This window comes from Falco naumanni, chromosome 4, assembly GCF_017639655.2.
Source record: "Falco naumanni isolate bFalNau1 chromosome 4, bFalNau1.pat, whole genome shotgun sequence".
Lineage (NCBI taxonomy): Eukaryota > Metazoa > Chordata > Aves > Falconiformes > Falconidae > Falco > Falco naumanni.
Genome location: NC_054057.1, coordinates 79110703 through 79133981, shown reverse-complemented (window position 1 = coordinate 79133981; position 23279 = coordinate 79110703). Strand labels below are relative to the sequence as shown.

Sequence of the window (23279 nt, the reverse complement as noted above, 5' to 3'; positions counted from 1 at the left end):
AGGAAGGCAAAAAAGAGGGATTAAAACTTTCTGACTAGCATCAGATAACAATTTCAAAAGTGACTTGAGTTACAAATGCTTTCTAGTATCTCTGACAATACATCAATATATGAAATCAATTCCTTTTAATTGTATGAGTAGTAGTAATGGTTAAACAGGGAAATAAAAATACAAACTCACAAAAATACACAGGACAGCTGCTTCCTAAAACAATTGCCATCATAGCTATCACATGGTACCTCCCTTTAACAGTAGCAATAGTTAAGTACTAATGCAAAAAGAGATCCAAGTAAAATCTAGAAAAATATATTTGAAAAGGTTTTCTCTACATTCTGCCCTCCACAAGTTCTTGATTTCTTTTTTAGTCTTCGAAAGACGCAGGGCAGCTAACTGTTCTTTCCTGTTTCATCCAGGATCCTGAGAATGTTCCTAAGGCTGTATGTGCTGTATTCATAAGGCCTTAGCTGAATGGGTAAAACCAGTGGATACACAAAGGTTTCTTTAATCAGACTCTTAATGAGAACAAACAGTATTCCCCCCATATCATACACATCTTTGCCACAGAAACTAATCCAAACTTTCAAAGGATTCCATTCCTACCCAGACCTAACTGAAGAATTGAATGCTGAAGAATTTCAGCATTGCAAAGCAGCCAGCTCTTCTATAGACACTACATACCCACAAAAAAATTAGATTCATTTAAAAATACACTAAGAAAGAGTTTAATTTTCAGTTGTGTTACTTCAGGAAGAAGCTCTGACATCTAATGAGATATAGCCGAGCAAAGAAAAGAGTCCAGTGAAATTCATGTGCTTATTCCTTTTGTTTTCTTGATCTCAAGCTCCTTTCCTTTATATATGAATAGTCTCTTTAATTTGTTATTGCCCCAGGATTCAATGGTTCTCCTTGCTCACTTGCTTCACAGGTTAATTAGCATCTGGGTGAAAAAGCTTTCAAGCTCTTTCTGGCTGCCCGACTGTAACATCTCTATTGCTCCGTTACAGTTCTGTCAGTATTTCCATAGCTCTCCTTTACAGATATTCCCAAACTAGCAGTAAAGAAAGATGTCACTGACAGCTCAAGCTTGGCACACCACTCCCAGGCCAAAATCAATCGTACTCCAACGATAATTAATGTAAGGCAGTGCTGGGGAAGTCTAACACACAAGGGAACAAAGAAGAGCTGTTCACCCTTCAAGTAAGCCTTTAAAAAGTACATTTACGATGTGGCTATTCAAGTGGTAAGACAGCTTGTAACATACGTAACATGGGGGACAAGTTCAAGCTTGCTCTGACATTACGTCCCACTTACTCACAGGGAAAGCAGAGTACACTTCCCTTGCTCAGCCACTGCAGTGCAGCCAGCTTCCCAGGGTAAATAAAAATAAGACTCTGGCCAAGGCAGGGTTCCAGCCCCAGTGCATACTGCAGGGTACACCCCCGCTTGCAGGTGCTGTTTTAACAGGGGCTTTTAAAACCTTTTTTTAAACCTTCTCACACACATGAGCATCACCGTATTGCCACTGCTCCAAGCCTTCACCACCCGCCTGACTGCCAATCTTTTTCTCTCCTCCAGATAAACAATCTTTTCCTGGGACTGCTGTACTTCATTCCCCAGTGAATTTATTTCAAAAAGCCTAGTTCTGTTGTTTTCATAAAGCCTCAATTGGTTCCACTAGCAATGACTTTTAAATGCACTAATTATTCCCACTTTATTAAACACCAAAGTTTGCTTGCACATTAGCCACATGAGTAAGAGGGACGGTCTCCAGCCTGACAGCGTGCAGGCCCGGAACATCTTTTTAGCATCCTCATACTTTAAGGGGCTGCACCTGCTGCGTGTTGCTTCTGGTTCTGCAGCCGGTTTGGTTTCCAGCGCGCCCAGCCCCGCAGCCACCGCTGCCCGCCGGGTCCAATCCAGGCGACAGGCACGCCGCCACCATGAACCTGTCCCTCCCGTCCCGTCACTCCGCGCTGCTCCGCGCCAGCGCAGCCCCTCCGCACACCCAGCCCTGCCGCGGAAAGGCGGCCCCGGCAGCCGCCCGCCGCGCCAGCGCCCCCCCGCGGCCGGACAGCACACACCGCCCCGCTGGGCTGCGGAGAGCGGTCTGCGGGTAGCGGGCTCATCCCGCCGGGCTGAGGGGAGCGGGCTGAGGGGAGCGGGCTCGCCCCGCCGGGCTGAGGGGAGCGGGCCCGCCCTGCCCCGCACCGCCTTCAGCCCGCACGGCCCGCTGCCCCACACCGCCCGCGTAGCCTCGGCGCGGCGCTGCACCACAGCCCCGGCACCCCGCGTAGCTCGATGTAAACACAGCGCGTTACACCCATCTCTGCCTCAAGGCTGCCCCAGCGCCCGGCCCCCGCCCCAGCCGCCGCGCAGGAAGCGCCCCCGCGGGCGGCGAGCGCTGCCGACCACCGAAGACGAGGCCCTCCCAGTCCCGGCCCGGCAGGACCGGCCCCCGCTGGCACCCCACCGGCAGCGAGGGGCGTCCCCCGCGCCCTCCCCGGGCCCTGCCCGCCGCCTCACCAGGGGAAGGCGGCCATCTTGCCGCCCCGTCACACGGCACCGCTTCCGCCCGCGGCCCCGCCCCGCTGCCCCGCCCCATCGCACACCGCGATTTACCAACGGAGAAAAGAAGAAATGCCGCTCTTTTTTAAAGATTTAATGTTTATTGTGCAGTATGTTTTGAGTAAAAAGCAAGACTGGTGAAAATGAAATAAAAGTACAAAAATAAATACACTTTTATAACGATATCACAACTCCACGCGAAATAAAAAGATTAAATTAAATAGGTATAAATACAAAACATCAAGTACAAACCCAAAATCTGGCACTTGTCAAGAGAAAGGCCTCATGAAAGTTAAAAAAAACTGTGCTACGATGTTTTATTACAGGTAGTGGAGGCATGCTTAAAGCAAAAGGGGTTGACGTGACAGCCGCAGGCGGGCAGCCACTGCACTAGCGCTTCAGCTAAACCTATCCCAACATCGACACCTTGCCTATGCTAATAATAAATACAGCACATAAAACATCCTTGGAAAACATCGATCTTTAGCACGGGTATATCAACAGCACGTTTTGTCACCTGTGACACAGGTTACTCCAAATTTTTTCCTCCTCTTGAGGTGTTTTCTACTCCTAAGGAAAGCCGGGAAGCCATACTGGGCGAGTAGGAAGCTTGTCTCGGGCATTTTCTGTATTATGCCTGAAATTTCAGAGAACCACAGTGTTTGTTTGAGAGGCAGGCCCTCCACCTGGTGTAAACTCCTAAATGTACACCGTTAGAGGAACACACACACACACACGCCACCTAAACTTTCAAAGAAACACCATGGTAAAGAGCCACCGAGCAGTGTCATTCTTCAAAGTGTTCTGGCAGCAATTCTGCCATTTCCCCAAGTATGCAATTTGGGTAACTTACTGCATGGTATACAACATTTGAACAATGTCACTAGCTGCAGAGGACAGACTTGGGGGGACATAAAAGCCCCAACTAATGCCACAAGCAAACCAACTCATGCATCACTGCCCATGAAGACTCTCCTCATCCCACCACTCATGTCTCTCTTCCATGCCGACTGTTTAACACAACCAAATTTTCAGTCAGTCTTCTCTTATAACCATGTCAGCATGTTACAAAGCCTCCAAAGTTAGGGTGCTGCATTGTACCCATACTGGGGAAGTAATAAAACATAACCCATTTCACATTCCCATTGTCAGTTCTCTACTACTACTGTTACAGAACAAAAGAGTAAGCACTGTGAAGACTTACAGCCCAGCTTTTCTCTGTTGGACTCTGAATGTTAACATCATGTCCCAAGTTCATTACAGTAAGTTACAGAATTCTGCTCCCCTCAACTTGAAGGATAATATCCATCACTAGGAAGACTAAGGTAAAATAAGAGCATGATCTTCTAATGTTACAAGTTTCCCAAATATGAGAGTGTGTTTGTTGGGATTTGGTAGGGATTCCCCCCAAAATCATGGTTTCAGTATAAGAGCCTGTTAGATCACAGTAGAAAAGAAACTGCTCAGAAAAACTGCAACTGCCATCAATGAAACATAAGATCTGAATTATTATTATGGACAATCATTTGTAAGTCTAAAATGGTAAAACAATTAAAATCTTGCCTTCAGAATTTTTTGTAGTACGTACACTTCTCCTCATATTGGCCAAAAGTTATTTCCCTAGGAAAATGTAGTAAACAGCAAGAAAAAAAAATCCTAGGACTCTTTCAGCACAGTGGTTTGATCTACCACAGCACAGACATGCAGTTTCGGTTCGTCTGTCTGCCCAGCAGCTGATCTGGATCCACATCTGTCCAAGTCAGAAATGCAAAACATTTTGGCCATTAGTCCTTTAACTGAGGTAAATCTCATTCATACAGAAAGTACATTCAAAAAGGCTGCTGACAAATTTCACTGATGTAGGAGCTTGGTTTTGTTTGAATTAAGGTGGGTTTTCCCCCCCTCTTATTTAACTGCATTAATTTTATGGTATGAAACCAAAAATATATACACACAACTTACGGTGGCAATCATACACAGAAGTTGCAATTCTAAGTAACGCAAAAAGCGTATGTCAGACACAAGGATAAGAGCAAGTGAAAAAGTCAACTTAATAGTGCCCTGTGGTGGTCTTTAAATAAACAAGATTATGAATCTTATGTGTACACAGTAGTATGAATATATAGTAAGTTTTAACATGCAATTTTTCCACAAGTCTTAGAGCTTCAAAGCCCTTTATTACTTCAATATAATTGTATTATATTGTATTATCAGTATTATTGTGTCATTGTCTGGAAATGACAACATTTATAATTTCTAAATATACATATGCGTATAGAAGATGCAATATTTGAATCAGTGCTGAGAATGCCATCATTAAAAAATAGCCATTTTATCCCAGCGAGTGCTGTCGTCTTAAATTGTCACAACATTTGGCTTCTTTCTTTGGGTTCTTCCTGCATATGCTCCTAAAAGTGAAGTAGAAACATTACCATTTCACAATCAGTAGTACCAAGTTTTGTAACAGGATTATCCAACAAAAATAGCTGAAAAAGTTTAAGACAAATATTTTTTAAGCAGTTTAATATATTCAGTGGCTATTTCTAAAATGACTGCTTTCTATTTCTAAAATTACTGTTTTCATAATTTTACATCCAAAATGCCTTACAAGAACTACCTATAGGTTTGAAAGTAACAGCATTTTATATTATTTCCTTCCTCAAGTAATTCCATCTTTTCTGCTACTCTAAAACATCTACAACTCCAAAGTTTTTAAAAGATAAGACTGTCACATCACCAAGAGATTAAATTAATTATGCTATGTACTACTTTTAAACAAAGTAGCAATTAAAAAAAATATGCAAGTCAGATATTTTAAATAAATCTTTCCTTTTCCCCAGCTGCCAAGAGACATTTGTAAGTTTCCGTAAGTTGATATACACAACCAGAATTAAAAGCGCAGTATGAATAAAGTCATGAGGCAGAGCTCTTATAAAAGGAAAGCTGCTCAAGTATTAAAAAACCCCAATAAATAGATCAGTCTTTCTCCATGGAACAAATATATACATACATACATACATATATATTTTTGAAAGCCATATTGTGCTATGCATAGCACAAGTATCTTCCAGTAATAAGGGTTTAGAATTGCAGGCTGCTAAAAACTAGCACAACTCAGCATTTGTTAGGTTCAGGCAGTTATTGGAAGTGTCCAGCAATGTGAGCAAACACTTACACAAAGCAGTGACAATCATACCACATGGTGCAGAGCAGTGGAAATGGAAGACAGCCATGGAAAAGAAATGATTACCAGGCAATTAAATGAACGTGACAAAGGAAGTGCCAGTCCTTTTCAGACTCTTCAGTTACTCTTTGTCAGAGTTGCAGTGGTTACTTACAGGTGCCCAAGGGCTACATTCAGCACAGTGCAAAGCAGCTTTGGAAATGCCCACAGAGACCTTACCACAGCAGGGTCCCTCCCATGTGAACACTCGTTTCCCACTAAACAAAAAGGCATTCTCACCAGTGCTGTACCCTTCAGCTCACCTGTGATCTCATGGGACAAACAACCAGGCTGACAGGCACGATGCTTTATTAGTGAGTTAACACTACCTCTTCACTCTCCTCAAGTGCACTCCAAGTTATACCAAAACCTCACATACATAATAGGACAGTAAAAGGAAGTGTAAAAAAACCCAGCAATCTAGACTAAGGAATTGGAAGCCAAATTTTATTAAAAAGACTTAACAGACTTTCTGAATACAATTATCACCCAACCTTTTCCAGTGGCAGAGAGCAATTACATGAGGCCTCTCCTGCGACATACAATTGACCTGCTATTCATACACAGCAAGTCTGACGTCTTCCTTAAGCGCTGGCCTGAACGCTAACACACTTCACAGCACAAACCACCTCACACGGGCAATCTGCTCCCTGCCCAGCCTGGACAGGCATGCAGGAAAGACCATGCTTGGCCAAGTGCTGCTGCCACCCAAACACCGTGTGTGGCTCATGCCCCATAATTCTTTTCCACACCGCTGACTCAGACTGGGTGGACACCAAGGAGATGAATAGGTCTAGTTGTAGCAGCAGCCTGATCTCAACCACCTTCTAACACAATCAGACCACATTAAATGCCCTGCCTGGCACAGCTCACAGGCTACTGACTAAACATGTTGGTCCTACTTAAAATAATTTAAATAAAAAATAGTAATTTTTTTTTTTAAATCAACATAAAAGACTCTTTAAGGATGTATTAGTTCATACTTTTCTCTTTAGCACAGAACTCTGGACTGAAGGAGTACAAAAGAACAAAAACTAAATTAAGGATTGTCAGCTGATTCCTAAATGAAATGTCTTCTTGCCAGAAAAAGGCAACAATCAGAGTGGTATTAAAGCTACCAAGCACTTTGCAGACAGAATTTAAAACAACAAATCAGAAGAATGGAAAAGAAAGAAAAAAAGAGAAACTAGATGAGTACATCATTGTTTTCTTCTGAGGGTTTGACTCATGTCTAATTTGAATGTATTTATAATCGCAGTATTCTACTCACCCTCTTTCCCTTTTGCCCCTCTAATAAGCACAATTTAATTAGGAGTCAGGGATGAATGAAGACAAACAATTAAATCAAAATATTATGAGTTAGGAGTACAGCAGACATAAATAAATCTCTGCATTACCTAGACCAAGCCACTGCTGCAAGTCTTTGTTTTCTGACATGCTCAACTTCTACTTAAAGAAGAGAAGCATAGGCATTTCTTTGGCTTTTTACATTTTCTTTTAAAATTGACTTGAGATTAGAGTTTCTCTGCCTATCGTCTTTCCAAGACAGAACTTCTTGCCTCACTGCAGATGACTTTCAAGGATCTCTCTTGAACAAGACACTTTATCACTTCCAAAAAAACATTAAAAAAACCCACACTAACTAACAAAAAAACCCTATTCAACATACTGCCAAGCCTTTCACTATTCGCAGTTTATCCATATATAAAGAAAACCATGTTCTGTTTAAATGTATTCTTCAGGGCTTTTTCATTATCACAAAACTATGGAGATGATTTCTTTCACACCAAGTGTTCCCCATCTAATAATTTCAGAATGCATTTCTATTCATTTAGTGCAACTAAATGAATAGACAACCTTTAGTAGTATACTTATTTATAAAGGAGCATATGGATCTATTGGTATTACACCATGGGAACACGTACAATGTCCAAACACTAAATGAGGTTATGTTGTGCAACCAGAACTAGGCAGCATACAATTGGTTAGATGCATCTGCTTTAAGTTCCAACGCAGCCACCACAGAGGCATTAAATAGCTTTCCAATATTCCACAAATGGCAATAAGGAAAGGCAAAGAGAAATCTAGAGATATCTCAAAGGATTCTTTTCCTTGTCAAGAATCGACTGTCATGACTTAATTATGACTGAGAGAAACTCGGGGACTTACCTAACAAGAGCAGCACAGACTGCCAACACAGAAGAGTTGAGAAAGAATGCTTTAATTGGATGTCTGATGCTGGATGCAAACGTAAAAAACACTGTAGATTATTACGAGCTGAGCATGAATTATATGAGATTGGGGATGGCATCCGAATCTCACATCAGTGCTAAACTTGACACTGACACCACCATTACGTTCCTACTCTTTCACCACCTCTGCAATACTGTCACTGGTAGAGGTCTTGCCTGTTTTGTTGTCCCTGTTCTTCAGCACCTTCATTCACTAGTTAATACTAGACGCAATTTTGCAAACTTGCCAATAAAAACTTGTCTTAATGGCTAGCTCTGGCTGCTAAAATGGTATTGCTCTACTTTATTTTATTCTTTATATTTCAGAGAGATTATTACTGCTTCTGCTCATTTTTCTTTAGTGCCATTGGGTGCAGCTGAACTGCTTTGCTCCATTTCAGTGGTGACAGTACTGCTGAGAGAAATGGTAACAGAAAAATAAATGAACAAACCTTGGTTCTAATCTCATTGCTTGCTTTTTCATTTTCCTCTCTTCAAACTTAAATGCTACAGATATGTATGCATGGTTATTTACAATACATCCTTCTATGGCCACCTGTCTTGACTTCACAAAGTGCTACAAAAAGCCCAAACACTCCTGCACTAAAACTTACAGACACTCTCTGCCAGCATTGCTCCAGGGCAGTAATAAATAAGAATTTACCTTATAGGACAGGTTTTATGCTTGATAGCTAAATATAATTCAGGTCACTATGGAAAAAAAGTTGAAATCCTACCACATTATAAATTTGCCTTATTAAGCCCCAAAACTCCCAATTTTTGTACTTGACTTCTGGAACTCTTATTTGAGAAAAAAGTGTAATTAAGATCTTAAACACTTTTAAAACCTAAAAATCATTTTACCTTTTGATAAATAAAGGTTTGTCACTTAAGAAATTTAAAATTTGTGGAAGATGCTCCATAGTGTTTTATTCCCTTCATACCTGAACAGGCTGGAAACTGAGCGCTTTCATACAATTATCAAACCTTTTCAGTAACAGGTAACCCATCAGTAATCTCTGTATGTATGCACAGGAATACTCCACTTTGAAAACTGGGTCATTATGACTCAAACATTTTGTAAGATGCTACAGTAACACATATAATTTTAGTATGATGACTGGGCGCCCACTGGTAAGTCCGAAACCATCCTTCCTGTCCTTTCTGTAGGCTTCATGTTGAAGACAAGTTACACGTGTCCAGAACTAAGAAGCAAATGACATCAAGGTTCTAATCCAATTCTATTTTGACTACTATTAGCTTCTCAAACAGTTACAGTGAATATATCTGGCAAGCTTGTTTAATGACTGGGCATCTGGTGAGTGAAAGCAAATGAGCTGTGCAGTACATTCTATATCCTGTGTTTATAGAATTTGAAAGTGGATGGTTAAGTTACCAGCACATGTTTGATTAAAGAGACAGGTTAGATTTAAGACATAGCAAAGCAGGTGCACAAGAAAAGGAAAACAACATATTGTCCGTTTACTTTTTCTAGATACTAGTAACTTATTTACTATAAGATCCAAACACCAATTTTCTACACACCTGAAACAGCTTTGTTAGACACTCTGCTCTCTGAGGCCTTCTTTCTATTTTGCTCAACCCCCTTCATTGAGGTCTTAGGGGTTCTAATTAAATATAAAAGAGTTAATAAGTCACTTGCAACAAAGTTGAAAGGCTGTATCTAAAAATATAAAGACACTACCAAACTGTGTTTGGCATAAAAACATTCTTATAGTGTTCCACAGAACCTCCTCCTGAGTATGTGTACAATTCCTACTGATGTTATTATGGTTTACGTAGATAACATTAAACAGGAGGACATCTCCCCATGAACATATTTTTTAAATTCTAGTCAAGAAACTGATTCAGTTCAGATACTGTGGCATTACAGTCTACATTTAAAAATACACATATTTCATTAAGTGGAAGCAAAGCTTCATGAAATGAATGTTACAAATAGAAATGTTGGAACACGGTGTACATGAAGACAATACACAAGAGGATGAGAACACTAAATATTTTCTTGCAGTATAGGGTAAAACAAAGCTTCATCACTCTCTCAACATACTGTGAGAAGCAATTATTTTTACTTTGAACAACAGTTGCACCAGTATGTGTAAATATTATTCAGGAATCACTGTGCTCTTGCACTTTGCATTTACTGTCATCTTTAGACTATAAACATGCTGTGCTCTTACCCTTGTCGGCATAGCAGTCTATGAACTGGGGCATTCTGTCCTTGATTTGGTTGAAGTACACTGTTAAAACACAATTTTTTATTAGTGCTTCTTCCTGTCTTTAAGAAACAAATATCTCATAAGGAATACTGAATTATGCATGCTATTTCACATTAAAAAATTCAGAAAGGCTAATGGGTTCTGTAATGCAGACGACATGTAGGCAAAAGTGGCAGGAATTAAAATCCCAGAATAGGATTACTATTTCCACTGTTTGAAACATATAAAAAAGCACATCGAGAAAACTCCCTGAACAGTGCCTCGGGTTCCTAGTCATTGATAAGAACATACCGGAAAAAAGGACTGAATTGCTTAAATTTAGTCATTGAAGATTGAACTGTATTAATAGATAGCACTTGTTCAAAACTTTTGGGTAAGCACGGCACAAAAATTGTTTTTCAGAGTTGCCAGGTATCTGACTCTTTACACTAGAAAAAGGTGCAGACAAGCCTCATAGAACAGCTGCTGTCTTCCTGAACAGCAAGTACTGAACCCCGACTTCTGTGATCTAAGCAAACAATCACACAACCTAAGAGCAAGAACTTTACTTCACAACAAAAAGCCACTTCTTGTCTGACAGCTTTCTAAAGATAAGCATATCAATTATTACATGGCAAAGTAAAGGGTGTTAAGAGAAGTAATATGCCAAACAGAAGCTTAAGAGATTCTAATAGTGTATCTCAGAGAAAAACCTTGAACCTGAACACAGAGATTTCAAGCCATCAGTAAATAATTTTTGAAAATAAAATTTCAGAACTGAATCTTTTGTAATTTCTAATGAGCTAATAAAACCATCTCTCAGATCATGCTAAATCAAATTTAATTACTGTCTGTCATAATAGGGGCAGGAATTGAGCTGACTGATGGCAAGTCAGCAGTGCAGATCAAAGAATCTATTACTATAATGCAGTTCTTCAAAGGCATCCTAATACAAGTAATCTTCACTCACCGGCTTTCAGGAGATTTTTGTTTTATGATTATTTTTTTACTGGGCATTCCCATTTCTGAAGCCCTAAAGAAATAAAAAGTATTGAAACATATTTAAATTCTAAAATCATCATTCTAGGTCTTAAACAGAAACAGTAAGAGAAAACCTACAACAGGATCGACATCTACATGTAACACTGCCAGAGCAGCACTACAGATTATCACTTTGTACTCACAAGCAAGTGTGACACAACCGTTCAGTCCACTGTGTTGCAGGATAATGCTGGCTACCATGCCCCAAAAAACCTCTTCTACCAATAATGTATCCCTATTGCTACACTCTTTAGAAAGACTGATAAGTAACTTGGAGCACTTTTTACAATTTATAAAATCAACAATAAACTAAGTGCTCACCCCTGGAATAGAGCACAAATGCACAACGTAGAACAAACGTTTTTCTCCCATACAAACAGTATCTCTTAAGTAAAGAGTGAACTGCTATTGGTAAGACACCATACACCTGAAGACAATTTTTTTATTGATTCTTCCTAGGAGTGGTGTTAGTTTGCAAAAAGCTGTTACTCCAAACACATTTCACTATTTCCAATGCTCCCTACTCATCCTTTGCACCCTGCCCCTGATCACCACTAAGGGAGAACTTAACATACTTCATGTACTTTTTCCTGTCCAGAGACTTCTGTGTAGCTGTTGAAAGTGTTGCTCTCTCTCTTGGGCTCTTTACTTTATCCTAAAAAAGCAAAAGAACCAACAATAATACTAGTTACTCCTCTTATTGAGCTTAACCCTACCTGGCCTACCTCTACTTAAGAGAAATAAAATTTTAAAAAAACCCAAACAACAAAACCAACAGTGTGTTTTCAGTACTAAGTTCACATTCAGGCTAAACTCAAGGGTTTTTTTCTTTTTTAAAACTAAAGGATCTTCCTTATATTACCAGACTAAAAAGGTTTGTGTGCCATAACAAATTCTTGTTATGCACTTATTATTATTACTTTCATCATGTTTTCCATTCTGATTTTTATACATCTACATATTCAAAGTTTCAACATAATAATCTCCTACTGCACCAACCGCTTTTTTTATATTTCAAGGAAGCTACCTACAGAAGCATAATTAAACAACAATTTAGATTTAAAAAACTTTTTCCTGGGTGAGGAAGAATCCTTAAAAGCAAAATGATACAGTAAAGTCTTAAAACAGTTTACATTCTCTTGAATATAACACACCATTTGCCTGAGCATCTTCTCTTTACGAACTTCACGATCATGACGCAGAATATTCATTCTTTCTGATGCCTCCATCGTAAAGAAGATGTCATAAATGTCATACAGAGCAGCTCGCAGCTGGAAATAATAATTAAAATATTAATAAAATATCCAGTCAAGTTAACGTTCCCATGGTTCTGATCATCAAACTCTTCTTACTTTCAGTCTAAATAAAACACTTGAAAAATAATTTTGAAATCTCTCTTAATGTGTCAGCACAAAAATGGAATCTTCTCTTCACAGCCACAGTTTAAATTTTTTACTTTAAAAAAAGCCACTGTGAAGGTTTTAGATATTTATACTACAAAAGCAGAATGGTTAAGGGGGGGAGGGAAAAAAAAGATTAAATTGAGTCACCTGAGCCATTACTCTTTCATGAAGGGATGCATCTTGTGCTGAAACACTTCCTCTTTTTAACGGAGCTTCAGACTGAAAATTTTTAATGAACTCCATAGTATCCTGGGGAAGACAGTAAAATAAGATCAAGCACCAAGCATGGAGCATAATCCTTCACAACAAAGCAATTCTTACAAAATGTACATGTAGGATATAATATTCTGTTTGACTTGGACCTTATGACATTAGAACAACGCAGCACTCAAACATGCTCACATGACAGGACATTTCCAAATGCTTCTGAAAGCAGAAAATGCATGATTTCATCTGTCAATTGAAGACAGGAACAACAACAACCAGTAGTAGAAACTGAATAATATAAAATGCTGATCTTACTTTTACAGTTTGCTTAAGATGTTTCAGTTTTTCTGTCTGCAAGAGTCTACGAGTGAGAAACCCTTTTGCCACAGCAGTGACCTTATCAAACTTCATTTGTATCTCTGGACTGAAGACCTTAAAAGAAGATAAAAGAGTTTTCTAAACATTTGATTGAAAAAGCAAGAATTACAAATTATTTCTCAAATAACATCAATCATGTGACATAAGTTTCCAAGTAAGAAACAAGCTGTTGATAAAGTTTTGGCTAGGCCAGAAGTACCCACCATGGTATTAAATTAGCAGAAGCAATATATTGTTATATGATTATTTTGCAAGAAAAATATCCTATACAGTTCTCCTGTGTAATCAAAGTCAATATAGGAATACTACACTGGGGATACTAAACTTTTCTGTGAGATTTATTACTGCACAGCTATTAGAAAGTAACTAGTTTCTTACAAGAACTAGACAGCTTTTTAAACCATAAATAAATCTTTTTTTTTTTTTCCTCCTTACCTGAGTCCACCTAGTTTTGATCCTGTTACTTGGCCTAGACACTGAAGTTTTTATAACTCCACTACCTGATGGACCCCAGAGAAAGAAGGAAGTTTCACTTGTGGAAGCAAAGGCATTAGGCGTTGTAGCATGAGCAAAACCTGCATGGAAAGCAGAATATACAGTTCAACACAGACTTCTGTCCATAAATTAATGACTATGGGTGCACATACACTCAGCTCAGAGGTAGCAAGCAGCTTTGTTCACAAGGTCAATTATATGCAAGAAGCAACCTGAGTATTTCTGATTCGTTTCCTAGCAAATTTTGCTAAACAGAAGACAAATCAAAAAATTTCATAGTGTTCTGGAACAGGTGAGAGGCGTCCCATCAGCTATAGCTGTACCTCCTTGCAGTCAAGACCCCTTGGCAGAGCCCCTCTAATGCTTCTACACAAATGAGAATGCCTGGCCCACTGCTGCGCAGCTTCGTGGTGTAAGGATGAACCTTTTGTGACATGATGCAAATCCACATCCTCGCCTCTGATCAAATGAGTTTACTCTTAGCTTGTTTTCCTCAAATATGCCCTATAATAATTATAAAACAAATGCAATACATGGAACAGTACAAGGATAGCTGAAACCACACTAATTGCCAGCTAGACAAAGACTCAACGCAAATTGGTTTTACGTATGCTGTCAACAGCTGAAAGCAGCAGCTGCCCACACCACATATCCTGACCAGCAAGTGCCCTAGAACAGGAATATTTATCAATACAGTGGGGCAGCCGGTACAGTTAAGCACTAAAGCAAAACATATCACAACATTTAATCTACGTTCTATCCTCTCAGTTTTACCAATGCTGGTTGAGTTTGCATTATGGACTGTCTTCAGCTGGGACTGCACACTTTCCAGCAAGCCACTTTCACTTTTTTTCCTCCACTCCAACTCCATTCTACTGTTAATATTCACTTTGGAAATTTCTATTTCTGTTGTAGCAACCTTCTTTCCTGTCAGCTTTCTCTCCTGCTCTTCCAGTTCCTACAAAAGAAAGAATGAACTATGGGACTGTTTTTCTAACTCTGTGAAGCAACAGAATATACATTTTAAAATCAACTGCTTCCGAACAAACTGCATTACAACACACATGCCCTTTGCTTAGAATTTTCCTCTTTCTACCTTACCTTCTGCAATTTCTCCTGTTCTTTCTCTTGTTCAGCTATCAGAATCGACAGTTGTTGTGCATGCTGTTCTTCAAGTCTCTTCCTCATTTCTTCAAAGGCCAACATTTTAGTTTTTAAAATATCATCTGAGAAGATACATTACAAAGAATCAAGTATTAAATAAATTTACATGATCTTTGTCACAGACATACATGCTTTTAACAGGAATAACTTGCATCGTCAGTGAAAAAGTACAACCTATTGTGTGGTATCAGGTTTCCACTACCTCATCAGCTACTACAGTCCTTCAAAATACCTGCATGCTCATATCTGTGGGATAAGCATGGGAATGGAACAGCATTAACACCAAGTAAGCCTTTAATAAAATAAGGACACAAAAAATCTAGCTGTAAGAATAGGATACGTACACTTGCTTGAGTGAATTAAAATTATTTATGCCACTTCAGCTTGATTTGATAGAGACACATACAGATGTAACAGTTTCGCATTCAGAGAAATTATCCATATAGTGATTTGCAACCCATTAAAAGGTATTTTCTTTTAACTTACATAGGCTATCGTAGTCTTACTTAGACCTCATAGAATAAGACATAATTTTCTTAGTAAAACTAAATTCCAATTTCTACAAATGGGAAATTAGCATTTGTACTGTCAAACAATACCCTTGAGAATAAGTACAGAATTCACAAAACTGATACACAATGTCCTAGCTGATGTTTCCTCATAAATTGTTTAATCAAGTTACGAGAAACCGTTATAATGAGTTTTGACTCCAAGCTACTCCTAAGACAGCAATTACTCCATTCTGTAGCAGTTAAAGATGGCTCAAGTAGCAAGCTGAATTTCTGAATTTGTCATTGGAAATTAGATAAATAATTAAGTTACTGAAAAAAGGTAATTTACAATCAATAAAATTTTAGCCTTTTTATATATATACATACTTACAAACATCAATGACCGTTGAGTTTTTTTCTAAAATATTTATTAACTGAGAAATAAGTTTAAGAAAAACCCTCAACTACAGGAAATCTTTTACCTTTTCCCATAGCATCAGAGGCTGCATTCTTGGTAATGTAAACTGATCCCCCAGGGTATTTCTGTTCTTGCAACCACTGCTTCTCATGTTCTTCCATTCCAACTGTTAGAATGCAGGGACTGTTTTCTTTTTGGCAGTTGTCGGTGTCTAAATCAAGTCTACGTTTTACCTTTTCAAAATTATTTTCTAGAAACTGCTCGTTTGCTGGGGAAACACTTGGAGTGTCCATCTGCTGTCGCATAGTCTTGCTCTGCATCAGTAGCGGGGATGGGTTTTCTACATCATAAGATTTATTGAGTTCCACTGGGGAGTTACATTTAGCATTTTCTAGCAGAGTGGACGGTTTGGTTTCATTCACAGCTAGAAGCTTCTGTGTTACTGTGGACTGACTGCTGGCAAATGGCTCATTCAACTTTGGAGCTACAATATTAGTACTAGTCTCCACTTTATATGGTCCTCTGCTGTCCATCACTACCTGTCCCTCCACTGTAGCTGACAACGTTCCTTTGCTTTCCAAGTGCCCAAAGGAATGGCGATTCGGTTTGCCAACGCCCAACCCATCACAAGGGCCTGAAGAATTCCTGTTGACACTAGGAACTCTGCTAGGGCAAATCATAGTGAAGTCCACCATGAACTTTGGCACCGATTCAGACACATTATTTTTATCTGCAATATCTTGCATGATTAAATCCATCGCTCTACCCTTGCCTTTAGGACTTAACTCGTAGGCATTCACAGGGTTATTTATAATGATATGTCCCATTGATAAAGGTCTTGGGCGCCTTCGGTGCATTTTAGGGCTCATGCTTGGCTCTGGGCTCGGCAATTTGGCATAAGAGCCTGTGAGGCTCCTGACAATGCTACTGTCACGATCAAACATAGAAGTCTTTTTAAACTCTTCATCTGAATCCGAATCCACCAGTGGGGGTGTTCCAACTCTTGTAGGTATGTCCACTTTAGAAAAACTGGAAAAAGTGGACATACTTGTGTTATTTGTATGAGTAGAGGCACCCTGGAGAAGGGCATTCGATTTATTAAGACTGGGTTTATCAAGTGTCAGAGCAGTGCAACCTCTGCCTGTAGGCTTTGTTCTTTCTTTCACAGAGTCAGATGTTTTAACACCATCATTTTCTTTATCTGAATGACTTTCATTCATACTCCTCTTTGAATTACTTTTTGAGCTACGCTTGGTTTGCTCTTTCTCTATGTACTCTCTAGATTTCTTCATCAGGTTCTGAAGACTCATTACATATGGATCTTGGACTTCCTCGTCTGACGGCGACCCTCCTAGTCCCTGTTGCTTTTGCAAAGCATGTGACGCAAGCTTATTATTCACATGGTCAGGAGACGCAGCCCTTGGACAAGGTATATCTTTTGAGAAGCAACTGTCACTTTGCTTTGAAAAAACATTTTCTTCTGCTGCTTTAACTACTTCTGTCACATTTGATGTCACCTGCCCAGTAGTATCTGATGGCGTAAGTTCTGGTGTCTTTTCAAGCTCTGTGGAACCGTGCCTTTCAGGAGAACAGGAAAAATTGACATCTGATAGAGGCGCAAAGTCAGTTGAAGCTTTTGAATCTGAATCAGGGCAAGTATTCTCAGCCTCCTGTGCCTTCACATCACCCGCACCAGGTCCTTTCCTGATCTGCAAATAAAAATTGAAAATAATCAGATATTTTTGATGAAATCTCAGATTCTTGCCTCACTTGAATTAAAAAAAGAAAAGAATGCTATCACCTTAAAATCAATAAAACTTTTCAGTTCAACTGTTACCAGTTTCCTACAAATTACTTACAATACCTTGCTCTCTGCAATGAGAAAGAGATTACTGGAATTAAAATATAGATTTAAATAATGGCCCGTTCAGAAATTTTACTGACACCAAGTATCTGAATGCAAAGATGCTCTTTTCTTCATAAGATAGTCTGAATATAGTTGATTAATTTTATGGCTTCGAACTATCTTGCAAGATCCCTTAAAATATGAAAACCTGTTTATATAAAACTGAAAAATTTCAGCATAGAATTTTGTAAATAAAATTTCATTGTCTAACCTATAGACAGCTAAGAACAAATCAGCATAATTTCTAATAAAGATAGTGAAAATAATTTGTTCACTTCTATACTAATCCAGAGACAATTAAATATGAAGTTTTGTTTGTCAACTACTTGGAAGACAAACTTTATTTAAGTGAGAATTACATGTTACTTCTAGCCAGCATTTGTTTAAAAGGATTTTTACACTACAACTATCCTATAGGTTATCCTGCGTGTTGTGCAAATCAATTATCAAGGGGACACCTTTAGAAAGAAAAAAAAAGCCAACATATTTTTTGTATTGAACATGTTCCTGGTCTGCTCTTCGAATCCCAAGCCACATGACTGTTGCCATGCACACCCAGTAAACAATGCAAACTAGTAAGGTCTGCCACCTTAGTAACACAACAAATTCAGTGTTAACTGCACTTGTTTAAGCAACAGGTTAATTTAAAGACTGTATTACAATTGTTTCAGCGACAAATAATACCACTTGATTAGACATATTTAATACTCTTTCAATTTAAACCTCTATTAAATTCATCATTGAAGCAAAGAAAAAACAGTTGCAGTAAAATTATAGAGCACACAACAGAACTATAAGCTGTTGCAAAGATTATTTTAATTCTGTAATCACAAGGTTGAATATAGGTTATTTTCTGATTAAACCATAAGCTTGCAAATAAAGCAAGTTCTAATATCGCGGGTTTTGTTCGTTTATTTTTACAATCTAGTTGTTTCAAACATAGTTACAAAAGCAAGTCAGTCATCTGGTGTGGTCTGGCTTTTGCATACACCAAAACAAGCAGTGAAAAGCAGGTCCCATGCATTACACTGAATATAGATATAACCACCAAATCATCAACTATCTGGTCATATAACATGAACTACTAGAAAATACTGCTTCTGGATAGTTAACCGCTATTAATTCCATGTTTACATTGGTGAATACTTAAACCCCAGCACCTTCCCAAAACATGTGTAAGTAGAGGTTTTCTGTAAAGCTGCAGGGCAGTTCAGTTTTGGACTAACACTACCTGCACATTTTCTAGAATCTCCTGAACACGATCCAATAAAGCTCTTTTCCGGCAGTTCTGTCTCCAGGTCTCTAGGTCCAGTGCTTTCTGTTTATATTGCTGTATTTCCTTTTTCTTTTCAAGGCTAAGCTGCAATCCATAGTGTAAGAAACATGGTTTATTTCACTAAATGCAAATTTCAGTACAGAATTACATAAATAAATTAGAAAGAAAAACAATAGAACAAAACAGAACAATCACCTAAGCCAAGACTTTATGCACATTTTAAATGCCAGCTTCTTTTTAAGCAATTTTTTTTTTAAATGGAAGATGCACAAAATGCCTTCTTGGCACACATGTAAATGAACATTTATTTAAAAGGTCATTTATAAAAAAATTTGCATGAACATTACAGGCTACAGTACGAACTTCAAATGACAAAGACTCTGTAGGACTCTTTCTCAGTCCTCTATGGAAATGGGAGGTTTAGAGCCCCCTGTCACCAATCCTCCTACCCACATCCAAACTATCAAGCTCTTAAGGAGGACTAGCTCGCACTTGCCCTCTTGAACCAGAGGTGAATTTCACAAGACAGAAATATATGCAAGTAGTCCTCTGGATCCTGTTAAGAATCAGAATCTGAGAGTCTTCCAAGTTACTACTTTAAAATATTAAAACATGTAGTTTGGATAAAAGTCAAAATTACATCTACAAAAATTGGTTTCACAGAGTTCTACAAAATGAAATAGTCTCAAGTTGAATTATGTATTCCTCCTATGAAACCTTAAAATATCCACCCATTTGTAAATGAAGAAAATTACAATATATCATTTAGTCTCCAATGTATATTTATATCATGATTATTTAGTATTGATATTAAGAGAGTCTCTCCATTCATACTTCCCACCACTGAAGGAAGTCAGCTGCATTATTGCACAAACTACCAACAGACTTCTGTGTGGCTCTGTTTGCATTAAGCACAGAATGACTTACCATAATTGATGAACCTGCAAAATACATTTGAGAAAAAGCTGCATGCACATACAAAAGAGACATTTACTTGAAAGCTTTTTAACTATCTCAACATTTCCTATTTGCACTTTTTTTTTTTTTACACTGTTAAACAAACTCATGTGTTCAGTATTTGGAACGTCAATATGATTCTACATGAAATTAAGCCCAGCAGTAACATTCATCTGTTTAATACCACAAACACAAGGGAAGTTTTAACTCTCCTTGTGAAGATAATAAATTTCAAGAAATTAAAGCCAATGTAGTCAATGTGGAAAAAAGTACATTTTCCCACTTTACTTTGTAAAATTAAGGCTAGGAATGCTTAGAATACACTAAGCAGCAGGCCAGACGATACCTCACACTGAGCTGTACCTTCAGTAGAATCATTACATGTGGACGGACATCAAAGCTAGTATCAACAGCACAGTTAGCAGAGAAGGAAAAAAAAACCCAAACAACATCACCCCTCAAAAACCCCAACCTTACCAGAGGGGCAAGCACAGGTACTCCATGGAATTGAATGAGGGAGATATTTTTGTGTGGAACAGTGAAAGATATTTCTCTTTTTATTGCCTCTTCTTGGATTCTGGAAAGATGCTTCTTACAGAATATTTCATAGTCCTCCATCTTCATGTTAACTAAGCAGCAAAGAATAGTAAGATGTAGTTTCAATACCATGAACGAAAAATAGCATGACAACTGGTTCTGTAAGACTATATTCTGAGAAGCAAATTATACATTAGAAAACTTAATCAAGTTCCCCTTCTTCCTATCATTAACAAAAGCTGCAAAACTGTTTTATTTTTCCCCCATATAAAAATAAAATCTGCATACATGAGTAAAAAAGATGACCACAGGTACAGAAGAAAGCAAGCATTAGGATGATCAGGACTTGCAAAACTACGCATGCTACAGATAACCTTAACGATTTCCATCAAAGACTAAACCTTTAAGGTCTCCTGCAGCAAATTGGAAAAATAAAAGAATTAAGCTAGTATTAAAGCAATACCAGCCTTTATATTTAGGGCGCTGGAAGGAATTTGTGTCGCACTCCCGTGATCCTCCTCCTCGACACGTCCCTGTACGAGCAGACGCGGATACCTCCACCAAAACATACATTACAACTTTGTTTCCTTAAAGAGCCTACGTATCTCACACTGCCCATCCCTACCGGCGTAAAACCGACAGCCAAGCGCCACCGGCAAGGCCTGCTAAAGAGCTTTTGTTCCCCTCGCACACCGCTTCGGCCGATCCCTGCCGTCCTCCCGCCGGCTGCCGCGGCACCGAGCGCTCCTCAGGCCGGGTCGCCTCTCCCCTCGGCCGCCCGGCCCACCCCCGCCCCCGGCAAGCAGGCGGCCCCGGCGGGGCCGGGCCTGGGCCCCGCGGCCCTCCCTGCCCGGCGGCCCCGCGCCCCCCCCCGCCGGGGCACGGCCCGGCGCACGGCCCCCCGAGCCACCCGGTACCTGCGCGGGGCTCGGAGCCCCGGCCCGGCCGCTGCCCGCCGCCGCGCACCCCGGGCGCCGCCCGCCGCCTCCCGGCCCCCGCCCGCCGGGCCGCAGCACTACGAGGCCCAGCGCGCACCGCGGGCCCAGCGCTCCTCCTCCGCGGGGCGGGCGCTGCCCCTCCCGGGCCGGGCGCTCAGAAAAGGCCCTGGCCGTGGGGCTGGGGTGGGCTAGGGCTCGGGCTGCCCAGCCCCGCGGGACAAATCCGGCATTTTCGGGCGAGCTCCCGGGCAAAGGTAGCGCCGGTTTTCAGAGGCACGAGGTGGGGCTGAAGGCCACCACGGTGCTTCGCTCCCCAGTGACGCCCACCCAGGCCTCCAGGGCGTTAGCACAGGTGGAGTCTTTACCTAAAGTCCTGGTTCTGCCTTATCACATTAAATACCATATGGCTGTGCAGCCCTGTGTAGGCAGGGCCATAGGTGTGCCGCCAGCAGGTATCGCTCTCACTGGACACGCTGTGATGAGAAAGATAAACATGAGAACTTGTTAATATGCTCTTTGATGAAAGCACCACGGTGTCACCACGGTCACCCTATCCCTCCGGCTGGGGCGGCAGCCAGCTGCTGGTCCCGCAGGATTAGGTCACCCTCACCCACCAGGCTGGCCAGGTGGAAAACACATGCTTGCCTACCAGCACTTGGCCAAGACGAAACGAATTTAAATTTATGGAACCATCTAGTTTCCAGTGAGCATTTAGAGACGTTAAAGCTGGTGTTCTTCTTTCAAAAGATCCCAAGTCCTTCATCTGTTGTCTCTTCAGTGTATTAAATATTATTGATGTTTTTTTTAAACCATCTTTAATCTTAACAAATGCTGTCGTTTATCAAAAAATTTTTAAATACCTTAGACATTCCATTATTTATTATGTTTCTGCACACATGTCTGAATTTTCTTCAAAAACACCTGGCAGAAGCACAAAACTACAGAGAGAAAAGAGTATCTGAGATGCTCACAGTCAGCTGGGACAATATGTGACAAATATTTACCCCACCTATTTCAATAAATAAATAAATAAAGCTTAAAAGATTGCTTGGTGCCTGTTCCACTTTTGGTTGGCAAGAATTATACACATACAAAAAAAATTTACTCAAAATCCTCATTTATATTAGCACAAACTGCTATTTCCTCTGCTTCACTATTCTGTTTCTAGACTGAACAACCGCAGATTCTTCAGCCTTCACCAAAATCCCAGTCTTGTTGCTCTTTCCTCTGGATTCTTCCCAGTTGTTCACACTTCTGTCACACACAGTGACACACGGGAGGTACCCCCTGCGCGGTGCCCGCTCTCCAAGCAGGGGACACGGGGGTCCCCGCCATGGCCTTTGGCATCTCGGCCCTCCCCGCTGCCTCAGCATTTCGTCTCAGGTTTAGCTTGTAAGCAGGCACAAATGGCTAAATTAGCTGCATAATACACATAGTAAGCTATATAACGCATACACTATATAACACTGTATATAGAAATGCGATAATTACGTGGGAAAAAATTACTACTAACATTATACTTCTAGTTAGTTTGCTGGCATACCTGGGAAAAAAAACCTTTGCGCTCTGCAGACACACAGATCTCCCGCGACTGTCTGGGCAGCGGTACCTTTCCTTCGGTTAACACCCCTTATTCATCCCGCGCCATGTTTTACGGTCAATAACCCCCGTTTTCCTGCGGCGCCCGCCCCGAGCGCACCCCAAGCGGTTTGGGCCCCTGCCGTGCTCCGCCGCCTCCACCCGCCCCTCAGCGCCGGCCGGCGGGCGGGGCAGCTGCCACGCGCCGGTTAGCCGAAGGCGGGCGAGCGGCGGGCGCCGATTGGTTGCCGG

At 40.3% G+C, this 23279-nt stretch overlaps 2 protein-coding genes across 8 annotated transcripts in view; both read right to left on the bottom strand.

The window, feature by feature from the left end:
* VPS35L (VPS35 endosomal protein sorting factor like) overlaps positions 1-2598 on the bottom strand; it is a 56554-nt gene extending 53956 nt beyond the window's left edge. Inside the window, exon 1 of one of the 2 annotated variants that reach the window (XM_040592983.1) lies at positions 2524-2598. In XM_040592983.1, the coding sequence (XP_040448917.1) occupies positions 2524-2540 (17 nt within the window). In that variant the 5' untranslated portion in view covers positions 2541-2598. The remainder of the gene's footprint in view (positions 1-2523) is intronic. The other variant, XM_040592984.1, reaches the window with a different exon arrangement.
* A 48-nt stretch (positions 2599-2646) lies between these two features.
* CCP110 (centriolar coiled-coil protein 110) lies at positions 2647-23116 on the bottom strand. Of its 6 annotated transcripts, XM_040592978.1 has the most exons (17): positions 22993-23116; positions 21815-21922; positions 20452-20603; positions 18973-19101; positions 15900-17544; positions 14864-14988; positions 14537-14720; positions 13703-13842; positions 13205-13321; positions 12830-12931; positions 12434-12550; positions 11855-11934; positions 11209-11271; positions 10221-10280; positions 9565-9647; positions 7958-8026; positions 2647-4973 (listed from the first exon to the last, which is right to left on the bottom strand). In XM_040592978.1, the coding sequence occupies exons 3-17, from the start codon at positions 20596-20598 to the stop codon at positions 4921-4923; spliced, it is 3114 nt and encodes a 1037-aa protein (XP_040448912.1). In that variant the 5' UTR covers positions 20599-20603; positions 21815-21922; positions 22993-23116; the 3' UTR covers positions 2647-4920. The 6 variants fall into 6 exon arrangements, with proteins under 6 accessions (XP_040448912.1, XP_040448911.1, XP_040448910.1 ...); XM_040592977.1 differs by lacking the exon at positions 21815-21922 and having other exon boundaries at positions 22993-23115; XM_040592976.1 differs by lacking the exons at positions 21815-21922; positions 22993-23116 and adding an exon at positions 21429-21494.
* Positions 23117-23279: the final 163 nt, after the last annotated feature.

Excerpts from the sequence above, each read along its gene's own strand:
- CCP110 (XM_040592978.1), bottom strand. The coding sequence starts at position 20,598 with ATGAAGATGGAGGACTATGAAATATTCTGTAAGAAGCATCTTTCCAGA. Across the intron at positions 17,545-18,972 it reads AGATTCTAGAAAATGTGCAG|ATCAGGAAAGGACCTGGTGC; the intron begins GTAGTGTTAGTC and ends TTTTATTTGCAG. Across the intron at positions 11,272-11,854 it reads GACAGGAAAAAGTACATGAA|GGCTTCAGAAATGGGAATGC; the intron begins GTATGTTAAGTT and ends TTATTTCTTTAG.